Here is a 20,904-nt window from a genome sequence, read left to right as displayed (position 1 = left end):
CAGGGACGAGTGGCAGCTTTATTAGGGTGGCCCTGCACTGAGGCTAGGGCAGCGGGGCCCGGAGGAGGCCTCCTGAGGTTGGGCTCTGGCTCATGAGCCTGCGCAGCCACTCGATGTACTGGGAGACCCTGGTGTACACCCCGAAGTGACCTTCGGCTGCACAGCCCTCCCCCCAGCTGACGATCCCCGTCAGGTACCAGGTGCCCTGGAACTTGGTGGCGTGCGGGCCCCCGCTGTCCCCCTTGCAGGCATCCTTGCTCCCGTCTAGGTAGCCGGCGCAGAACATGTTCTCGGTGATTGCCGGAGAGCCCGCCTTCCTGTGTGACTGCTCCTGGCAGTCCTGGGTCATCACCCGGGGCACGTCGATGGCCATGAGCTCAAGGGCCGTGATGCCCCTGTCCAGCAGCTGGCCCCAGCCGCTGACGGTGGAGAAGCGGATGAAGGCCAGCGTCCTCTCGGAGAAGGACTTCTCGGGCAGACACAGGGGCACGACGTGGTTGGTGAAGGCCACGGGCGTCCGCAGGCGCAGCAGGGCGATGTCATGGTTCGTCTTGCGGGGGATGTACTTGTCGGGGATGATGATCTGGGCGACGTGCCGCTCCTGCTCCTCGCCCTCCTCCGTGCGGAGGTCGTGCTCGCCTGCGGGGGACCGGCACCGCTCATACCCTGCCCCTCAGCCTGCTTCTGGGGTAGAAGGTGCCCTGTGTTCCGTCCCAGGCTGGTCGGAGCGGCACCCCCAGGCAGCCACCGCAGGGCTCCGCGTGGAGTGTGAATCAAGGCGAATCTGGGTGAATCTGGGCGTGCTGAGGGCACGTGAGGAGGGGTGGTGGATCCCCCCAGTTCTTCCCAGACCCTCCCTGGGGGCGCTCGGTGTCCCATCACCCACCAGGCAACCCTGGGGCTCTTGGCTCAAGTGAGAAGGGAGTAGAGCAGAGCATCACCTCCGTGACTTTCCGTGGGTGGAGAGGCCAGGGCACCGTGGCCACAGTGGGACCCTGCGGCACCAGGGTCCGCCCGGACATTGCCCACTTCTCTGTTTGGAGGCACTCGTCTCATGGCAGGTCTCGCTCACAAGCCACGCTCAGCAGGTGGAGGAGCCACAAAACTCACCCAGCACCACCGTCAGGTTCTCCCAGTTCCTGATTCTGTCGAAGCAGTGGGCTGCAGAGACCACCCAGGCAGCGTCGAGCAGGGCGCCCCCACACACCAGCACGCCGTCCAGCTTCAGTGCAGCCTGGCCGGGCACAGCAGAGTTCGCGTCACCCCTCCGTGGGGAGCGCTTTTCCCGTGCACCCAGGGCCCTCGCGGCCCGTCTCCCCAGCCAGCTAAGGCAACAGGGGGCTTGCGGGTACTGGCCCGACCACGGGGCGTGGGTGCCAGTTCCTCTGCACATCCCTGGCACCACCAGCAGGAGCTGGCAAGACTGGTCCACAAAGACGGGCCAAGCGTAGGGGGGAAGAGGGCACGTGCTGCGGCACTGGGCACAATTCTTGGTGCACAGTGGGCCCCATAAATGCTTCCTTTTCTTCTCCCTAAAAGCAAGGAGGGTGCTGAGCGGGTCCTGAGTGCAGCTTGGGTGCAGGCCTTTTCCCCACAGTGGTTTTCCCACCGCGGGCAGGCGGAAGGAGCTGATGTTGGCTTTGCAGCCGCAGCCACGAGAGGAGGCCTGGGGTAGTGGTTTGGCTGGATTGGAGCCTGAATCTCAGTGGGCTTCAGTTTCCCCATCTCTCTCCTGGGGTTGAGGACCTGGGGGCGCGTGCATGCTGCAGCCCCCTCCCCCTGCACAGAGCCCTCCCAGGTGCTGTCTGCTGTAAACAACAGAGACCCACCCGTGCGGTCCCTCCGCCGCACACGCTGCCAGTTCTGGGCACTCTGGCGAACACACCAGTCCCGCTAGGACGCATCTAGCTTACGTTATCCTCGGAACACCAAAACCCCGGGTCCTGCCAGCTGAGGAGTGGGCCTGGGACCGCACAGGTGCCACGCAGGCCCCGACCGCCTGTTCCCACCTGTGGCAGGTGGGATGGGGCAGGGCCAGGCCGGTGGGAGGGGCCACCGGCTCAGCCAAAAATGCCGCTTCTGGTCTGCACGCGGCCAAATGGCAGCAAAGCTGGAGGACTGGGGCTGCCCCGACCTGGAGTCAGGCCCAGGGGGACTGGTGAGCCACCATCATCCCTTCCAAGGCTCTTGTGTGGTAACAACTCTGAACAGTCCAACTCGGGTGTCCACGTGCAGGGCCCCGAGGACCACTGGGTCTGGCTCTGAAACCCGAGTGCACGCGTGCTGCTCTTGTGAGAGGTGGATTTTGGCCCAGTGGGTCTGGGGGCCTGAGGCTCCGCATTTCCAACAGGGACCAGGCTCACAGGCTGCCCCACACACCTGAGTACGTGCAGGGACAGCCTGCCCTGCCTCTGTTTCCAGGGGCAGATAGTGGCGCGTTCAAATCCTGCCTTTGCCATCTGCCACCAGTGGCCTGGACTCTCCCATCTGTGGAGGGGAGAGAGGCAGCAGCCCCGAGGAGGAGACGGGAAGAGACGGGAGGGGAGAGCCAGAAGGCAGGTGCTGCTGGGGGTGCTGACACCCGGACTGACGGATGGAGGTGAGCGCACAGGCGTGGGCTTCGGAGCAAAGTGGAAGGAGACGAGGGGCCGGGGTCCCGCGGCCGACCTCCTGCTTTCCCTCCAGGGGCCCTGGAGCCTCACCTGCCAGGGACATTCTCCTTTGGGGCACACCTTGCCACCCACAATTCGGCCTTGGGGGTCGCGGCCATTTCTCTTTTCCAGAACAGGTATTCTTCCACATGGATACTCCACTGTGGGAAACAGGTCATCAGGCCGCGGGGTCCGTGATGGAGGGACAGCTGCTGAGGGACAGGCTCCACGGCCTGCAGGCACGCCCTTGGCAGGGCAGGCCCACCCCTGTGGGAGCTGCTTCTGCAGGGACAGAGGGCCTCCCTGTTGAAACTGGGTTCTGCCAGTCGCCCCAGGGGAGCGACGTGCTGCTTGAGGAGGTGGACGCTTGTCTAAAGGCTGACCAGACCTTGGGCCACAGCACTTTCACCCGGCTCCTCTGGTTTCCGCAGTAAAGTCCCCGGGCCCGGAGACACCGCTTAGAGGTGGGGGTTGAGCTTCAGGCACTAGCGGGGGTGGGACCCACTTCACTCTGCACAGACAGGCCTGGGCACCTGAGCTGCTGGGACTGTGTTAGTTCGAGACCGGGTTGGGGAAAATTTACATTTTCGTCAAAGTGCTCTCCTTTTAAAAAAAGATGTGGTTGGGGTGCCTGGGTGGCTCAGTCGGTTGAGTGTCCGACTTCGGCTCAGGTCATGATCTCGCGGTCCTTGATTTCGAGCCCCACGTCGGGCTCTGTGCTGACTGCTCAGAGCCTGGAGCCTGTTTCAGATTCTGTGTCTCCCTCTCTCTGACCCTGCCCCGTTCATGCTCTGTCTCTGTCTCCAAAATAAACGTTAAAAAAAAAAAAAAGACATGGCATCCAGACTGTGCCACAGTCAGTGCAGACCCCACGTGTGGCCATGGGGTGCCCCACGGGACAGCGGTGGGGCGGGCAGGGCCTCCCTTGGCTCCTCTGGACCTGCCTTGGACAGGCAGGTTGACCAGCCACTCTGGAGCGGCTCCTGCTGTGGCCTGTTCTCGAGTGGGCAGGGCGTGGTCAGCGTGTAGTAGGTGTTCAGTGAGTGATACTCACCCTTGTCATCTGTCAGCCATACAGGAATGGGTGGCTGCTCATTGGGCACAAAACAGAGCACAGCCCCCGGAGCTGGCCCCTGAGGACCGTTACCTGTGGGAGCGCAGGACACCCCGTTGTCTTGGAGCGCGTACCCCTCGTGACACCGGCAAGAGCGCCTGGTCTCTGCATGGTCGCTGCAGTACTGCTCACAGCCTCCGTTCTCGTTCATACAGATCAGCTGGTCCTTCTTGTCTGAGGACAGGAAGGGGACAGACTGAGAGGGGCCTGTGCTAGTCAGGGAGAGCCAGCCCTCATTCTGCATGAAAACGGTGCTTAGCTGTTGGCTGCAGAGACAGCCAGGTCCCAGCCTGCTCTAGATCGATCCGGAAGGGTGACCTGGGGTTGTGTGCAGTCTCACGTCTGAGCAGCTTAGCCAGTTGGGACATAGGGCTGACACATGGGGCCTCTGTGCTCCCCTCCCAGCAGCCGGTGGGAGCCGGGGAGGGCCTGGGGACAGTAAAAGTGTTCACCGCAATTGGATACCTGCTGGCAAGAGGCCAGGCAGATGAGATGGTTCCATAGCCAGGCCCAGGTGCCCCAGTGAACTGGCGGGGGCTGACCACTGGCTTGGACAGATGGAGATAAGGAACATTCACCCTCTCTGAAGGGCAGTGCTAGGATGTGGGAGATGGGGTTAGCTCTCTGTGCCAGTTGAGGGCCCCCAGCAGGAAGGCCTGGCCTGGAAGTGAAGTCACACCAGAGCTCTTGAGCATCAAAGCTCCTGGGGGATTCACACCAGGGCTCCTGAGCATAAAGGGCTGGGCAAGGACACTGAGGCTTTGTAGCCCCAGATAACTGGCAAGAAGCCTCTTCCTTAGTCTTTCCTTTACTCTCCCTGGTTTGCTTAGAGCAGAAGGTGGCTGTGGCCCACAAGAGCTCCTTGAATATCAGAGTGTACACATGTGGCAAAGGATTGAAGTTACCCAAAGAGAGATTTGCCTTTGCCCTCAGCTCCTGGGAGGTGACCACCACACCCTTGCTGATTAAGTTGGACACTTTTAATTTAATTCCATCTGTCTGATAAGAATGATGTTTCCTTGGGGGCCTTTGGCCACACTGGATGGTGTAACAATGTGATTCATGGTGGGGTATCACTTCAACCTCTGGAGGGGCTGGAGACTAAGGCCAGCCATGTGGGAGGTCAGCCATGTGTACGTGACTGAGCCCCAAGAAGACCCCTGGACGTGGAGGCTCAGTGTGATACTCCCTAAGTCTCGTCACACCTTGTTCTTGGAGAAAGGAAGACTGTCTGTAAGACCCCACTGCTTGAGGACACCTGGAAGCTCACACTGGTCTCCGTGCTGACTTCAATCTGTAGCCTTCCACCATAACTTTGAGTATGTTGGCCTTCAGAGAGTGCTATGGGTCCTCCCAGCCAATTACTGACCCTGAGACGGCCCAAGGAACCCCTCAACCTCGCAGTATTTTAACATTAGAATGGTGAAAAAATAGTTCACACTTTCGTAATAGCAAGTAGGGAAGATGAAGTTTACTCACTGTCTCAGTGGGATGCTGGGCAGTGATAACGTGCCCTCCCCGGGGCCCCGTCCAGGTGTATCCGAATTCCCCAGGACTGGGAGCCCAAGGGGTTTGTATTTTCCAGAAGCAGACAAGGGGCAATCAAGAATTAGCACCCGAGGGTCTCAGATCCAAGCGTCTCACGGTCACCGAGCCCATTTCCCACCGAGGCTGGGGCCCAGCCCCCGCCTGGCCCGGCTGTGCCCATCAGCCTCGTGGGGGCTCTGCCCGCAAACTGTGGGGTCCTCACTTGTCTCACAGTTCCGGCCCTCGAAATTGTCGAGGCAGAAGCAGATGTAGGACTGGAGCTGGTCCTCACAGGAACCCCCGTTCTGGCACGGATTCGAGGCACATTGGTCCCCATCTGTGAAGCGACCCAGGGTCAGAGCGCTGAGGGGGAGGCCGGCGGGCAGGGGCGACCGAGGGTCAGGGCGCTGAGGGGGAGGCCGGCGGGCAGGGGCGACCCAGGTTCAGAGCACTGAGGGGGAGGCCGGCGGGCAGGGGCGACCCAGGGTCAGGGAGCTGAGGGGGAGGCTGGCCAGGGGCGAAATGGGCCGTTCACCTACTCACCGACGTAAGAAACCCAGAACTGCTTCTGAGGGGACAAAGAGGAAGCCGCATGAGACACACATTGACAAATATCTGTGGTCCCCACAGAATGAACGGGGGACTTGGGGTGAAGTGAGGTGGTCCGGGGGCTTCCGGCCTGGTGCCCTTTGCAGTGGGCTCCGGAAGCCAGACTTTTCCTCTGGAGAAGAGGTGAGTTCACCCAGGGCGAGGGGGTGTTTCCTAATCCCGCCTCTCCACCCCAGATGGCCAAGGCCACCAGAGGTCACATATTTCCCTGTCCCGATTCAGAATTCCAGAGTTTCTGCCCCACTTCCGCCACCTCCAAGATGTGACCCTGGGACAAGACACGTGCTCTCTGAGCCTCCGTTTCCTTCTCTGGTGATGGGGGACCATCCACACATGGGGCGACAGGAGGAAAAGGTGCTAATGGATGCAAAGGCTCCAATAATACGGATTCCTGAGGAATGTTCTGGGCAAGCAAACTGAAACTCACAGGATCACTCTAAGAATAAAATAAGACAATGGTGGGAAATGCCTTGAAAACCCAAGTGGGGCACAAATGTAGGAAATGACCATCCTCACTATACCTGGAAAAGGTCATGTGAGCCTCCACCTCAAATAGTCCTACTTCCTGTTTGGTGTGAGGTGTCCTGTGAGTGTGAGGCGTGTGTCCTGCGAGAATGAGGCAGGTGTCCTTTGAACACAAAGTGTGTGTCCTGTGAATGTGAGGCGAGTGTTCTGTGTGAGGTGAGTGTTCTGTGTGAGGTGAGTGTTCTGTGTGAGGTGAGTGTACTGTGAGCGTGAGACGATCCTTGAGGAGAAGTGTGGGTTTGTCCCCTCATAGCCACACCCCGAGTGGAGCGGGACAGCGTGGATACTCGCCTTTCCCAGCGTGCAAACAGCCGTGGGGCGGCTCTCTGCAGCGGCCCCGACACGTTTGCTCTCTGCAGCCGCCGTCGAGGTGTCTGCCCGCGCCTGCGGGGGCTGCTGGGAGAGGCCCAGGCCAGCGTCCCCGCCGTCTGCTCCATCAGCAGCCCCTGCACGGAGCTCGGGCCGCTTTGGGGGCGGGGGGTCGGGGGCGGGCAGCGTCCATGGGAAGGCAGGGCCCCCCCCGGGGCCTGCTTTTCAAAGCGCATTTTCCGGCTGGAAATGAGGGCCCCGCGCAGAGAGGCGCCGTCCATGGGCGCTGCAGGGGCCCCGAGAGCCGTTCTTGTGGGAACGTGACCCCGACACGATGCGCGGGGCCCTCGACCTCTGAGTAGGGAGACGGACCGACGCCGGGCAGCGCGGAGGGCGCCCCCTGGGGGCGGACTCACCGTCCTCTCGGCGTTCTGGAAGATCTCCCGGGCCTCCTCAAAGGAGCACCGCTCCTCCCCGCACTCACGCTCCAGGGAGCCGGACCTCAGCTCCTCCAGGAACGAGTTGGCGCGCCGGTGCCTGCGCAGGACGCCGTGGGCCTCCTCCTGGGTGAGGAAGACTGAGGAACCGTCCGTGAGCCCTTGGCCGCTGGCCACGCCCAGACGGCGCCGCCGCACGGAACCTTCGCGTCCCTCCGGGTAAGGCAACGGGAAACACGGCGGCTGTGGGGGGTCGCTCCGGGCCGGCCGCCTCACTGGTAGGATTTATCCCAAGGAAGTTCTCAGAGGCGGCCACTCGAACCCGGCCACAAGGACAGCCTGGAGACAGCAGGCAGAGCCACTGCGTGAAGGTGTCCTCGTTCGCGTGAAGTACACGCTTAAGAAGATACAATATTAAGTGAAACCAGAAGATGATACGATAATCTGTACTGTGTAATCCCTTTTGTAAATAAGATGTACATATGCACATACATATGCTTATGTAACTCGTGGGAGGAGTCTACATAGAAAATGAACTTGGGGATTAAAAGTTACTCTGTTGCAAAGCGTCCAGTCAACTTCCATAATCAAAAGGCCACGGGCTGCGTCCCTGCACCGGGACGTTCACCGAAAGTGCTAGGATAAAGGTGCCGCAGGGGCCTGGGGGGGGGGGCGGGTGACAGAGAGGTGAGCAGCAGGGGAGGATGGGGCGGCAGGAGGGGGAGGGGCAGCTCTCGGGCCGCCCAGGTGGAGGGAGATCCCATGTGTTCTTCACAGTGACAGTGTCTCGCCTCTGTATTCCTGCGGAGCCCCTGGTCTGGAGGGAGAGGTCGCGGGAACCCTCAAATGGAGGGGTGGGTGGAGACCTGCCTGGGTGACCCTCAGGGGGCAGCAGATGTGAACCAAAGCTCTCGGGGAACCAGTTACCTCTGGTGGTTACAGGGGGAATCTGGCCACCGCCACGTGTTCCCGCCCTCCCACCCCGCTGTCTTTCCCAGGAGCCCGCGCTGTCCCCTGGGCTCCTGCAGGAATCTGGCCGGCGCCCATGCCATCGCAGGCTGGCTGCTTGGGTGGGGGGGGGGGCAGTGTCTGCTGTCTCCACCACGGCCACCCCGCGGTAGTGACAAGTCACAAGGAGGACAGCTTATAGTGTCCCGCTGTCCTCCTAGCTAGGCCCGTTGGCGCAGTAGTGGCAAGGAGGGTGGCTGCGGTCACAGAAATGTGCAGTCCAGGGTCCCCACCCTGTCCCTGGTGCTGGCCAACCAAGAACGGGAGGGGACAGACATACCCCCTCGCACTCGAGCCCTGACTCTAAGTGCAGATCACATGGGAGCCGCCAGCAAGCACCCCGGGGGGACAGGAGTGCCCACCAGAAAGGTGGTCACCAACCTCCCGCAGCCTCTCACACAGCGTTTACAGGGGACCCTATACCTTGACATACCTGTGGCCAGAGATGCCTGCAGGCCGAGCAGAGAGCAGAGGAGGGCCGGCCCGCAGGACCCAGACACCATGGCGAGGCCTGTGTCACACGGTCTGTTGACATTCCAGGCGTGCTGGGAAGGGGGGCAAAGTCCCGGCCTCCAAGCTGGGACGGAGGGCGGGGAGGAAGGCCTGGCCTCCCAAACCCAGGGGCGGGGCGTGCGGGGGACGCCGGGGACAGGAAGACACTGTCTGTACCCACCGCACAGCTGTGACCGTGAAGTAGGGGTTCCCTCTCGGAAGCGTCTGTGTCGGGATGTGTACCTGGCGCGTGCGCCTCAAATGTGGTTGAGAATCTGAAGCCCTGGGGACTTAGGGCCGCAGTTGGGAAACAGATCCAAGCTGGTGGTAGGTGTGCCTGCAGAGTAACTCTGGGGACAGGAGAGTGGATCTTCGGTGTGGGTGGAGACCCACACAGGGCCTCATTGCCCTGGGGCACCTGCCCCAAGCTGAACCCCCTGCTCTGTGTCCCTCCGGGCCCTCTTGGGCCCAGGCCGCAGGCCGTGGTGACCAACCGTCTTGGTTGCCCGGCTTCTGTGCTGACCTGGACCATCCTGGGCCCTCGGACATCGTCAGTCACCCCAACAAGGCTCACGTGGGCATCCAGCCTCCAGTGGGGTCTGGCCTCGACCCTCTGAAATATCCTTTCTGCAAATGGTGGAGACTGGGGATGCCCGCTCTGCTCCTCTCCCGTGCGTGGGAGCCACACGGCCCAGCTGTTGCAGGCGGGGTCCCAGCTCCACTCCCCAAGTGGGAGAGTCAGTCTCTGCAGAGAACATGTTTTGTTGATCACCTCAGGTGTTACTAATGGTTACGATTGCTGGCTGCTTGGGAGTCTGTTGTTGGTGGGGGGGGGACCCCCCCCCCGCTTTCCGCCGCACCTTCTGGGGATTCTCTGGATGGCCTGGCAGTCCTGGCTCTGTTTCCTCCCAGCTTGGGGAGAAGCGTTTCGGCCTTGAGCTTCTGCCCCTAAATCTGGCGAATGTCTCACCCGAGCAGGTGGAGGTGCTGTCGGTCCCGTGTCGGTCCACATGCAGCACCCGTGAGCCCTGCTCTCAAAGGCTGCAGGGGAGCCGCCCTTGAGCTCAGCACTTTCTTGACTCCTGGTGGCCCCATGACAGGGCTGCACGCGCGGGGCTTACCGTACCGGAAATCTATCCTGTGCCGGCTCCGGAGGCCACAGGCCCTTGGGCACGGTGTCTGTGCAGGGCCCTGCTGTCTCTGGAGGCTCCGGGGGAGGGCCTGCCTGCCCCTTCCCGCTGGGGAGTTCTGGGGGCCTCTGTGCCCCACCTGCAGTCGGCCTGGGTGTGTGTCCCGATCTAACTCTCCTTACAGAGACACTACCCGTGGGTCAGGGCCCCCACTCCAGTGTGACTCATCATAACCAATTCTACCGGCAAGGGTCCTGATTCTGAGCAAGACTGCATCCTGGGGACACCGTCAGCAGGTGCCTATGCTTCCCCTTGAGCGGGGCCGCGGCTGGGCTGTTCTCAGAGCAGCGCGAGGAGTGTCTGGCCGTGGACTCAGTGGGCGACTGGCCAGGAGGCGTGGGGAAGGGACGCTCCTCCTCCGACTGCCCGAAGCTGCGGGGAAATGGGATTCCCATGGGTGAGCTGCCAGGCAGCCTGGATTTGGGACATGTGCTGGACTGAAGCCTTCGAGTCCCAGGGTCCTCTGGGGAGGTGGGGGACAGCACAGGCCAGTGGGGTCGTGGCTGAGGCACCGCTTCCCCACTGACGCTTCCAAGTGGCCTTTTCTTCATGAAAGACCACCAAGCACGGTACCGAGCAGTCCTACCCCAGACCCCGGGCCAGGAGGGGCGAGGGGAGAAGGACAGGGTGGCTGAGTGCAGACGGCCAGCCTGCGTAGCCCCGTGTGAACAGCGGCCCCCTCCCCGACCCTCCGCTCATGGCCACGCCTTCCGCTTGGACTAGGGGACAGGCGCTCCAGTGGCCAACCCCAACAGTGTACCTGCCTCTGGGGCACAGCCCTCAGGTCTGTGGGAGGGGCTCCTGGGAGGTCAGGGTTTGTTAGTCTCTGTTCTTGTCTTTTCTTCCAGCCCTTGTGTGATCTTGTTTGATGGTGTCTTTCAGGAATTATGTGATGCATCCGATTTGATCCCCTCCTGGCAGGTCAGCCTAGCACGATTCCAGCGTCGTGGGAGAGAGTGGCTCCCGGCTGCTCTTCCGGATTCCTGCTTCCGCCCGTCACGCTTCCCTCCCCACCACATCCCTTCCACCACCGGACCCCAATGTCCCAGCACTGGGAGTCTGCATTTCTTTTGTTACCTTCACAGTGTTGACACAACACGCTTACTTTATTTCCATCATTTTCTGACAAAGGGAAGCATAGGGGACACAGTCTGGGTCCTGCTCGCCACCTGCCTCCCCTGTAACGGCGCTTGCAGTGCTGCGTGTAGCTGAGCGCGATGAGCAGAATTCTGGGCTTTTTACAGATGAAGGCAGACAGCAAGAGGGGCTGATATTTATTCAAACTCCATCCATACAATAAAGAACTCTGATTTTTTAAATTTCATTTACATCAGCAATAAAAAAAAAAAAAGACCCTAAACCAAACAAAAAGCAATGACTGAAACACGAGGTTTTAAAGTGCCTTTATGAGGAAGAGATTACAATGGTGGGGGGGGGGGGGAGTGTTGGGCGAGGCGGCTGGGGCGGTCTCTGCACAGTCAGCGCACTGAGTAAATCGGGGGGCACTGAGGAAAGCTGCTGAGTCTTGCACGGCTGTTTTCTCTAACGCACCGCAGGGGCGGCCAGGGTGGGGGCTCGCGTGTGGCTGGGAGCAGGCTGCGGTGGGCGCGGGACTCAGGGAGGGCAGTAAAGTGACGGTTTCCAGCATCGCGGAGGCCGCGTGCGTCCCTAACACGGGACACCAATGCACACACATCCACGTAAGCACACGTAGAAAGAGATCCGCCCCCACCAGATACACAAAGTGCTTCCGGAGAACAGAGTTTGTTTGAGAAACACAAAAAGGTAAACCAGAAGAGTTTTCTTTCCAGTTCTGCCTCGATTTCAGTGATGAGCTCTGCAACCTTTACGTTTCTGAGTTCAGGGGGACTTGCCCGAGCCTGGGAGGCAGCATCGGAGGCCGGCACAGGTGCCAGGGCTAGAGCTTTCACTGAGCCCTGTGTGGGCACCGGTTCAGGTGGTACCCCGCGGAAACTGCATCTTTATGTATTCTTTAAAAACGATAAAAAATCCTAATTCAGTGAAGCTAGTTAAAAAAATCAAGTTCCCCATTTTTGTAGAAAAGAAACTAAATATTTTAAATTATAGTTTAAATTTTCTTTTGAAAATTAACCTACACAGATAAAGGACTCTCCTTGGTTTCTACTACTCCTGTTTGTAGAAACATTGCTGGATTTTATCGAGGGATGCGTTTTCAACCGCCAGTGACCAGGCCGGCCTTGGAGAGGGCTTTGGTCCCCAAGAGAGAGCCCTCAAATCTCCAGCAGTATAAACAACGCGCTGCAGTGTAAACCCCAGTAACAGAAAATAGTTTTGTATCAAATACAGTATTAAATTGTCATTTCATGTAAACACAGTGATTCTTGGTAAAGATTAGTGGCCAAAGTACCACAAAAAATGGCCATGGAATTAATCCCTGCTTTCTTGTAAAAATCAAAAAGTCCTCCACCAAGCTGTTGGGTCAGTAGGTTGGCCACTTCTTTGGGAAGCGGTCCCTCCCACAACGTGCTGATCCCTGCAGGAAGCACCAGCCCAGATGCAGCAGGAACCGAAGCCGAGTGGCCGGGACGGGCTCCCCACCGCGGCCCGGTGGAGGCGGACGACGGCCCCGTGGCACCTGCCACATGTTTGCTCCTCTGCCCCACAGCCCTCCGTCTATCCTGGTTCTGCGGGGAAGCTCGGTGTGCCGCCATCTTCCCGTGGAGCTGACTTCTCCGCCTTCGTCAGGGGGGGTCCTGGCGTGAAGGCCGGAGGACAGAATCTTCCAGAACCTTTCCTCTGCGTGCCCCTGTGTCTGCACCGCCAAGTCTCGTGGGCAGCGGGTGGCTCCTCTTCCGGGTCTTGCCAGGGTCCTCCTTTCCCAGGGTCTTAGAGCACCGTCCCTCACCAAACTAAGCAAGCCCAAGCAAAGGAACACTTAGAGGTCCGCAGGCTGCCATCCTGCGCGGCCCGGCGCTACCCCTGCAGGTCTGAGAGGGGGGCCCCGCAGCTCTCGCTGCAGCTGGACGAGGCGCTCAGCAGGGCGGAGCCTGCACTGGACTCTGCGGGAAAACCAGGCGAGAACGGCTGCGGCTTCGCGTCTGCACGCCCGAGCTCGAGGCCGCGGACCCCGCGGGCTCGAGTCGCAGCCAGCACGGCACGGGGGTCTTACCTGAGCTGCTCAGGCACTGAGCTGAGCCTGACGTGCCGAGGAGTGTGGAGAGGCTGCTGGCCGGCACCCAGCTCTCCTTGCTGGAGGTCAGGTTCCTGACATACCTGGAAGGGGCGGGGGCAGGTCAGGGGCTCCAGCCGCGGGCCTGCCCCAGGGTCTTGGGCCTGAGCCCACCACCGGCGACGTCTTACCAAAGGCCCTCGTCACCCTCCTGGACCACCTCCACCACGTCTCCGCTTCTCACGGCAAGCGCTTCAGGGCTTTCCTTCTCATCGCCCAGCACAACCGTGTACTTCCCTGGAACCTGGTGGCACAGGACACAGTGCATCAAACAGCACAGTCCGCCCTATCCACACACCTCCCCCCACCCACCCCAAGCACAGAGTGAGGCCGTAGCAGGAGCAGGCAAGGTCCCAGATGGGCTTCCAGCATCCAACAGGAGACAGACAATGAGTATTTCGTCAAGGCCCTGCTGTTTGTCAGGCTTCTCATGTGACTGTCACCTTAAGTTGGGAAGAGCTCCTAATCGTAAGCGGATGCCAGAGGTCTCTCACCGTGACCATGTTAAAAATCCTAACTAACGTGCAAAGTGCCCTTGGCCCACTCTTGGTGGTCTGGCTGCCCCCTCTGCTGCAGCCGGCCTCAAACACTACAAACATAGCCCTCTGCCCCAGGGCCTTTGCACATGCTGCTCCTTCTTCCTGGAGTGCCCTCCTGTCCCCGGGCCTCCCATCTGAAACGGCAGTCATCCTCGCCTAGTATGCTCCGTATTCACTACCTTTTATTTTGCTTCCCTGTGAGAGTGGAGAGTCTTGTCTATTTTGTTCTCTGCTTTGTCTTTTGTACCTCCACAGTGCCTGGTACCCAGTCCGTGCTCCACGTTTGACACGTACACATGGACAAAGCTCTGAAGCTAGGACCAGGGCAGCATGGAGTGCCCCAAGCATCTGTTAGTGTCACCCAACTCTAATGATTTAATATGTGAATAGCTTCTCCTTGCCGCTGTGTTAAAGGACCTTGTTTCAAATGCAAATCTGGGGTGGCTCAGTGGGTTGAGCGTCTGACTTCAGCTCAGGTCATGGTCTAATGGTTTGGGGGTTTGAGCCCTGCGTGGGGCTTTGTGCTGAGAGCTCAGATCCTGGAGCCTGCTTCGGATTCCGTGTCTCTCTCTCTCTCTGACCCTCCCCCGCTTATTCTAGCTCTCTCTCTCTCAAAAATAAACATTAAAAAAAGTTAAAAAAAAAAAGAATGCAAATCCATACTTAAAGCGGTTCAGTTCTCTAGAAAGTAAGAGCTGAAGGCATCGCTTTACAGCGGCTCCTCAGAACAGTCTACTTATTTGGAGGGCAAGTCAGGTGTGTGCACCGTTCCCTCTGAAACAGGCTGGTCTGACGATGGAGGCGGGTGGGCGCACAACCCCAGGGGGCCCTGGCACCTAACATGTGCCCGCAGCAGCCACGAGTGCGGGGCACTGGTAAGGTCGTGCTCTGAAGCTCTCCCGCCCAGGGGCCAGCAGGGCCAGGCTGAACGCCCAGTGGGACCCAAGGTTACCAGCTTCCTGGGGCCCACTCCGCCCTCCTCCTCCGCATCCGAGGAATTGATCAGCTCCTCAGCACTCGACCAGCCGTCGTCCTCAGGGGCCTCTGAGGGGTGAGACGTTTTGCTCCAACCTGAGAGAGAGCGGTCCGCAGTGAGGACCACCCTCACTGTGTGAAGGGGGTCTGTGCAGTTCCCACCACCCGCACGTGCCCCCTTCCCAGGAGCCAGCCAAGACCTTCCGGCGGGACGCAGCGCAGACTGGGGCACGCTGCTGACACGGGTGCTTCAGCCATGCACAGTCCAGGGGGCCGGGGCCCAGGCACCTGCTTCCATCACCAGCCGGGGGGACACAGCGAACCCCAGCCCCTCAGGGAGGTGGTCCCTTAGGCCCTGCCGCTTTGCCCCTGCATGTGGCCCCAGGGGAGCACAGAGATCCTGAGTAACCACTAGCCTGGGACGTTGCCATCCCGCTGTGTTGGAGCGAATGCCACCAAAGGGAAGGAGTTTGCAGTTAGCGCTTGGAGGGTGAACACCCGGCCAACCGCCTGGGGGGCCACCCCTCACACAAGGGCTGAGGCTCGCTGCGCGTGCCCTGTGCCGGCCCGTCCTGGCCCTTAGCCCACGAGGTAGGGGCGCTGTGACGCAGGCCAGCAGATGCCGCACACGGAAGCTAATAGGGCCGCTGAGCCCCCGTGGCCACGTGGTGAGGCTGGGATTCCAGGCCAGGCCGCCTGCCTGTGTGAGCTCCAGCCGCGGAGCTCGGCTGGGCCAGCAAACGCGGGGAGAGATCTTTCTGGGGACTTTACAAAATGCGCACACATCCCTTCATCAGCGTTTCCACTGCCTTGTAGGCCCAAAGAGTAGCACCTGTATTTCCCATTTGGGGGAAATTTGGGGGAGAATGCAAGTAAGTTGTGGGGAGACAGGAGATGTCGGATTCCGGGTTCTGAACAAACACAGGGATGCTGGCACTAGGTGACAGTCTGGAGCATCAGGCCATGTGTCCCATGGCTGTGCAGCAAGAGGCAAGCGGGTCTGGGAGAGAAGGCTGCTTGCTGGCTGCGGGCGGGGCACACCAGTTCCAGATTACACGTGGGGTGGCAGGAGGCGTGCCCTCCCTGAGGACGACAGGCTGAGGCACGTGAGGGAGTCACAGCAGGTGCGTGCAAAGGGCTCACTCGCCTCTGTGGGGACAAGCAGCCTCTCTGGAAGCCTTTCTACCAGGCTCACCCGGGTCAAGACTGTGTGACGGGGGGGTGGACAGGAAAGTACCGAGGCCCAAGAGGGAAGCGAAGTGTCACCAACCCACTTGATCTGCGCACGTGTGGGTGAGTGTGTAGGACATCAGGCCCAGGTAACGGTGAGTGGGGTCCCCTCCCTCCTCTGCAAAATAGTTCCTGACAGCGGCATTGAGTAAAACATTGGGAAGATGACTCTTTTTGGGGGGCAAGCTGCTAAGTATGTGCAAGAATGCCCAGGAGACCCGTGCGTGCTGTCACCTGCCTCCCCAGGAGACCCGTGTGCGCTGTCACCTGCTTCGGGGTGGGGGGGGGCGTGGGATGGGCAATAGGGAGCAGGGGTAGGGTGTGAAGGGGGGCTAGCAGTTGGGCCCCAGGCGCTGCACTCAGGTCACGTCCACTGTGACCTCACGAGGCTGCCTCATCTTCCTGTCACGGGAGGAGACACAACTTGGCTGAAAGGCGGTAGGAACCATGGGCGGGTGGCCGTGGGCGAGGCTGAAGCCCCCCAGCTTCCTGCCCAAGGGAACTCAGCCAGGGCAGTGCTCAGGTGTCTCCAGGTGTGAGGTAGGAAATGAGGCTGTCAGGGCAGAAATGACTCCTGTCCCAGGCCCCGGGGCACTGCGCATCCCTGTGAAGGCCGAGAGGGTGGGCCAAGGCCCCTGGCCTCCGAGCTCTTGCCCCGGGGATGCTGGAGAGCCACAGCCTGTGCCCCTGGGAACCTTCACAGTTGCTGGAAAACTCAAGGTGGTTCACAAAGTGAAATCCTTCCTGAGAACCTCAGCCCCTCAGCCTGGGCCAGGGGATCTTCAGGTTTTGGGGGCTGCACTTTACCCTCGTGATATGAGGGGGCAAGAAATGGCCTGAGTTCCAACACGGAGCTTGGCCCCCTCTGTCTGTACTACTGGTCATCTCCCTGTAAGATGGTCAGTTGACAAGATCCTGTCGGCTTCTCCCACCAAGAAGCAGGGGATGGGTGGGCGCCCTGGATGGGGGAGGCCTACAGCCGCACAGCCACCAAGAAACAGCCCAACCCGAATGCCGGCCAGGTGTCGGCAGCCCCTAAGGGGGTTGGTTCTGGGCAGACCCGGCAGGAGTCCAGCTGAGAAGGGTGATGTCATCACAGATCTGTCGCCAGAGCGTCATGCTTTTGAAGAAAACAAGGAATTTGCGTCTGGCTGGTAGAGACCTATCGTGATCTGTGTCCTAGGGGGCGAGCCCCGGCCAGGCAGACAGCGTCCCCAGCCGCGTGGGGACGCGGACGGCAGGCTACGTCACAAGGCTGAGCCACTCTACCTCGTAAACCAAAAGGCGTTGGATCGCTCTTTACTTCGTGTCGCTTAGCTTTTTTGCCAGGACTGGTAGGAGAAGCTGCGGAAGAAGGAAGAGGCAAAAACAGACAGGAGAGTGAGGGGCTGCAAGCAGGGCGTGGGGGGCGTGCGGAGCAGTGTTCACGCGGGACAGGACGCCACCGCCAGCAGGCCGGTTCCCACTGCTGCCAAGTGGCTTCCTGTGCACAAGACTAAGCTGGCCACGGGGTCCCGCGGGTGACGGGAGCGGCCCCGGGAACGGGGGGAGAGGAGACCCAGCTCGGGCCAATGGTGGCAATCGTACCCTCACTTCAGCAGGCTACAGGTGGTCGCGGGTTCTCAACTCTGCATAAAAGTGTGTAGTGTATGCACTTTCCATGCTTGGCAAAGTACACGGCACCAGAGCGCGTCTCTCCTTTTTTAAAAAAAGTTTGATTGCAGCACCTGGGTGGCTCAGTTGACCAAGCGTCCGACTTCGGCTCAGGTCATGATCTCACGGTTCGTGAGTTCGAGCCCTGCGTCGGGCTCTGTGCTGACAGCTCAGATCCTGGAGCCTGCTTTGTATTCTGTGTCTCCCTCTCTCCCTGCCCCTCCCCACTGGCACTTTGTCTCTGTCTCCCTTTCTCTCTCTTAATAAATAAACGTGAAAAAATTATTTTAAAAATAAAAAGTTTGAGGCCAACTTAAAAGTATTTTGTAAGTTGAAACAAACAAACAAAAAACCCTCCAATTTTCTGGATGAGTGAAAAGAATCCTCGACTCGTAAACACTGGCTTTTAGCATCGGGCGGGTGGTCCTGTAACAACCCGGCCGGAGCTCCAGGCTTCGTGGGCTCATCTGTGTCCTTCCCCCCACACGCTTCACCACTGAGGAGCCTTGCAAGGCAGACAAGCTTTCCGAGGTTCCCACCCAGCGGATTCCTTATGTGGCCTGTGTGATAGAGAGCACCCCAGGGCCCGCCGATGCCAGTCCCGGGCAGGACAGAGCAGGATGGGGTGGGGGTTCAGGAGGAGGTGCACCAAAAAAACAAAAGACGAGTGCAGTTTGTGAGCAAGGTTTGCCAGAGAAGCCTGCCTCCTCCTTTGCAAATAAAAGGCCCCCAATGAGAGGCCCCTGGCCGTGTGTGGGACAGACACGCCAGCACCAGGGAAGAGAGCGGGTCAGTGGGCAAAGCTTCTGAACGGCTGCACATGGTGACGATGGCGGCAGCCGCCCCTGTTGGGCCGTCCACACAAATGATCATCACACGAACAAGAAGCGTGCCACCGGGGTGAGCGGCACGTCTGGGGCGTGGGTCTGAGGCAGGCGCCTTTTACCTTTCTGACCTGTGAGGGCAGCAAGGCCTGGCAGAGCAAAGCGCGTTTTGGAAAGTGCAGAGCTCTCTGAGGTAGAGCTCGGGGCTGTGTCATCTCCGAAGGAAGACAGAGGGACGGAGTGGGGGTGCTCGGGGACACATGCCAGCTCACACGGGCTCTCCTCTGAGAGGTGTGTGCGTCCTGGACGCGCCTGCTCACTCGGGGACAGCCGTGACGGGGCTGCGCCACACAGACACCCACCTCTGCCCTTCTCGGGGGGCTTCGGCAACGGCGTGGAGCTCACGTATCCTTCGAGGCTTAGGGGGTCGGTTTTTCTTTCCTCCAGCTTTTTGATGTTTCTTGTGTTCCCTTTCGAGGGACTAATGAAAAAAGGAGGAGGACGTGGCCTGGTTAGTTTTCCAGCCTCCCTGAGGATCCGAGGCAGAGACCCCGGGGCCCCATCCTGCCCTCCACGCACTTCTGGGTTAACCGGGTACAACTGAATGAGAACAAATCCACCTGCTTCCTGTTACGTAGGAGATGGTTGCTGATTTTTTGAGTTGCAGGTATGGGGGGTGGCCTTTTTCTTTTCAAACTATTGTTCTATGCATTATTTACTTAGCCCCCATCCTGTCCCACGAGTGACCAGATGTGCTTATATAAGAAACAGAAAAATAAAGCTGTGAATGAATACGGTAACAAAGTAAGGCTAAGGGCAGAAAAGATCCCGTGAAGCCAGCCTCAGGGCTGGCACCCGAAACGTGCGTGTCTACCAACTGTGAGCCGCGGGCGTGGTTCTGCGCCTCGGCACCCGACAGGCCCTGTCTGAAGCACGACCGTCATGGAAACCTGGCAGCTAACAGTCACCTGTGCCAGCAGCATCCAGGGGTGGGGCCGGAGACACCGTCCCCGAAGCTGGCCCGCAGGGATGGACCCCCGAGCACGTAATGCCAGAGGACAAGCCGTCCCCGGGGGCTTGGAGCAAATTCCCAGTGAGGAGGTTCAGGGAAGGGGCCGTGTGCACCCAGTGGCACATGCAGAGGCAGGCTCTGGGACAGGCTCCCATGGTCCCGAGTGGAGGTGGCTCCCTCACCTGGTGCTGGGCGGCGTGGGCAGAGGAAGGCTCTGGGACTGTTCCAGTGCTCGGTGCTGGCTGGCTTCTGCGGGAAGGGACACACAGACCCCGCGCTGCACGACCGCACCTCCAACAACAGCCAACAATCTGGGAGTTGCTTTGGACATGTGTGGGAATGCGCCCGGAGCAGAGTGGAGCTGCTGGCGGCCCAGACCTCTTACCTCTGCAAGCCTGCAGCTGGCTGGTCAGCACCTTGCGGATCTCACTCACCCAGGCTGCTTTAATCTCCACCGTCGGTGCCTGTGCCCCAGGGGGAAAGCCAGCAGGTAAGGGCGCATGTTCCCTGAAGATGCCGCTTTGCTTTTACCCTGGTAGCTTCTGAGGATGACCGTGGGGACTGATAACAAGAGCTCTGCCCAGGAGGAAGGAGAAATGGTCTCTTTGCCTTGGGACCACCTCATGGGCATGACAGGAAGGGTCTGTGGGCCACACAGGCGGCGGGCTGTGACCGCCTGGCCACCAGCTTTGCGCCCTCGCTGGCGCGTGACTCGGTGGAAATCCTGGGGCACAGACCATCCTTTGAGAGCACCTTCCTCTGGGAAGTGGCCCAGGGTGTTGTTTCAGGTGACATGTCTGACAGGAGTACGAGACCCTGAAGTAGACTCTAACTCTCAGGGCGAGAGAGGGGAGCAGGCCGCCGTCTGGCCTCGGTGCAGTGTGTGAGGCCTGTGGGAGTGATGGGCGGGCAGCTGGACTCTGGAGAAGCAGGCCGGCCACTGTTCTGGCAGCTTCTGGGGCTGGCGCCTGAGCCCGTGCCGAGCAGACCCACGTCATCGCCGTGGGCCTGGCGGTGCTGGTGTGCGTGGTGACGGCGCTCCGTGACCACCACGTCCCGCCAGCGTGCCTGGGTGTGAAGGGTGCCCCTTCACAGGGCGCTGGGCTCACCAGACTCAGGGGACACTCATGGCCTCCCACCTCCGGCCCTCACCAGTGAGGCAGCCCAGTCACGTGTATAAGCATGGCCCAGGTGTGCCGTCCAGGCACATGCAAGCCCGTGCTCCTGGCCACGCCCTCAGAGCACCCTAACCTTGGTTTCCTGTACTTCCTCCTGCGCCCAGTTCAGGGTAGCGACAGCCCAGGGAAATGTCCCTAAATGGCTTCCGGGTGATAAAGTCACACGGAAGAGTCTACACACACCAGCTCTTGCCACAGGCCTTTCTGACACGTGCCCAGCACCCGGCCCGGGGACACCAGCCCTACCTGTATGATGTACACCTCCTCCCGGGCGTTGTACCAGATCTCGAACTTTCTCACGTCGCCCTTCACATTCTCGGTTATGCCCACTGCCGCCATCTGACAGCGCCAAGCAGGGAGATGGGCTCATGAGTGCGCGGGATGAGAGCCGGCCCCCCATCCCTGAAAGGTGTTGGTGGG

General features: G+C 60.1%; 2 protein-coding genes and 1 long non-coding RNA gene across 13 annotated transcripts in view; 1 reads left to right on the top strand and 2 right to left on the bottom strand.

The window, feature by feature from the left end:
* Window positions 1-8,753, bottom strand: F7 (coagulation factor VII). The gene is made up of 8 exons (XM_043583208.1): window positions 8,614-8,753; window positions 7,152-7,312; window positions 5,836-5,860; window positions 5,516-5,629; window positions 3,799-3,939; window positions 2,703-2,812; window positions 1,111-1,234; window positions 1-639 (listed from the first exon to the last, which is right to left on the bottom strand). Exons 1-8 carry the CDS (start codon window positions 8,681-8,683, stop codon window positions 44-46), a joined length of 1,341 nt encoding a protein of 446 aa, XP_043439143.1. The 5' UTR covers window positions 8,684-8,753; the 3' UTR covers window positions 1-43.
* Window positions 8,754-8,829: 76 nt separating this feature from the next.
* LOC122485004 lies at window positions 8,830-11,234 on the top strand. The gene is made up of 2 exons (XR_006297764.1): window positions 8,830-8,999; window positions 10,745-11,234. It is a non-coding gene; the product is annotated as an uncharacterized LOC122485004 (long non-coding RNA).
* Window positions 11,235-11,246: 12 nt separating this feature from the next.
* Window positions 11,247-20,904, bottom strand: part of MCF2L (MCF.2 cell line derived transforming sequence like) — a 132,663-nt gene continuing 123,005 nt past the window's right edge. For 6 of the 11 annotated variants that reach the window (XM_043583122.1, XM_043583113.1, XM_043583165.1 and 3 more), the window contains 9 exons: window positions 20,731-20,823; window positions 19,692-19,770; window positions 19,489-19,555; window positions 18,657-18,775; window positions 17,087-17,161; window positions 14,565-14,683; window positions 13,205-13,317; window positions 13,014-13,117; window positions 11,247-12,903 (listed from right to left, as the gene is read on the bottom strand). In XM_043583122.1, coding sequence (XP_043439057.1) covers window positions 12,818-12,903; window positions 13,014-13,117; window positions 13,205-13,317; window positions 14,565-14,683; window positions 17,087-17,161; window positions 18,657-18,775; window positions 19,489-19,555; window positions 19,692-19,770; window positions 20,731-20,823 — 855 coding nt within the window. In that variant the 3' untranslated portion in view covers window positions 11,247-12,817. Of the gene's footprint in view, window positions 12,904-13,013; window positions 13,118-13,204; window positions 13,318-14,564; window positions 14,684-17,086; window positions 17,162-18,416; window positions 18,510-18,656; window positions 18,776-19,488; window positions 19,556-19,691; window positions 19,771-20,730; window positions 20,824-20,904 lie in introns of all 11 variants that reach the window. The other 5 variants (XM_043583156.1, XM_043583131.1, XM_043583179.1 and 2 more) reach the window with 3 other exon arrangements.

The sequence above is a fragment of the Prionailurus bengalensis genome, chromosome A1 (assembly GCF_016509475.1).
Source record: "Prionailurus bengalensis isolate Pbe53 chromosome A1, Fcat_Pben_1.1_paternal_pri, whole genome shotgun sequence".
In the NCBI taxonomy this organism is placed as follows: Eukaryota; Metazoa; Chordata; class Mammalia; order Carnivora; family Felidae; genus Prionailurus; species Prionailurus bengalensis.
This window is presented reverse-complemented; position numbering and strand designations above follow the sequence as displayed.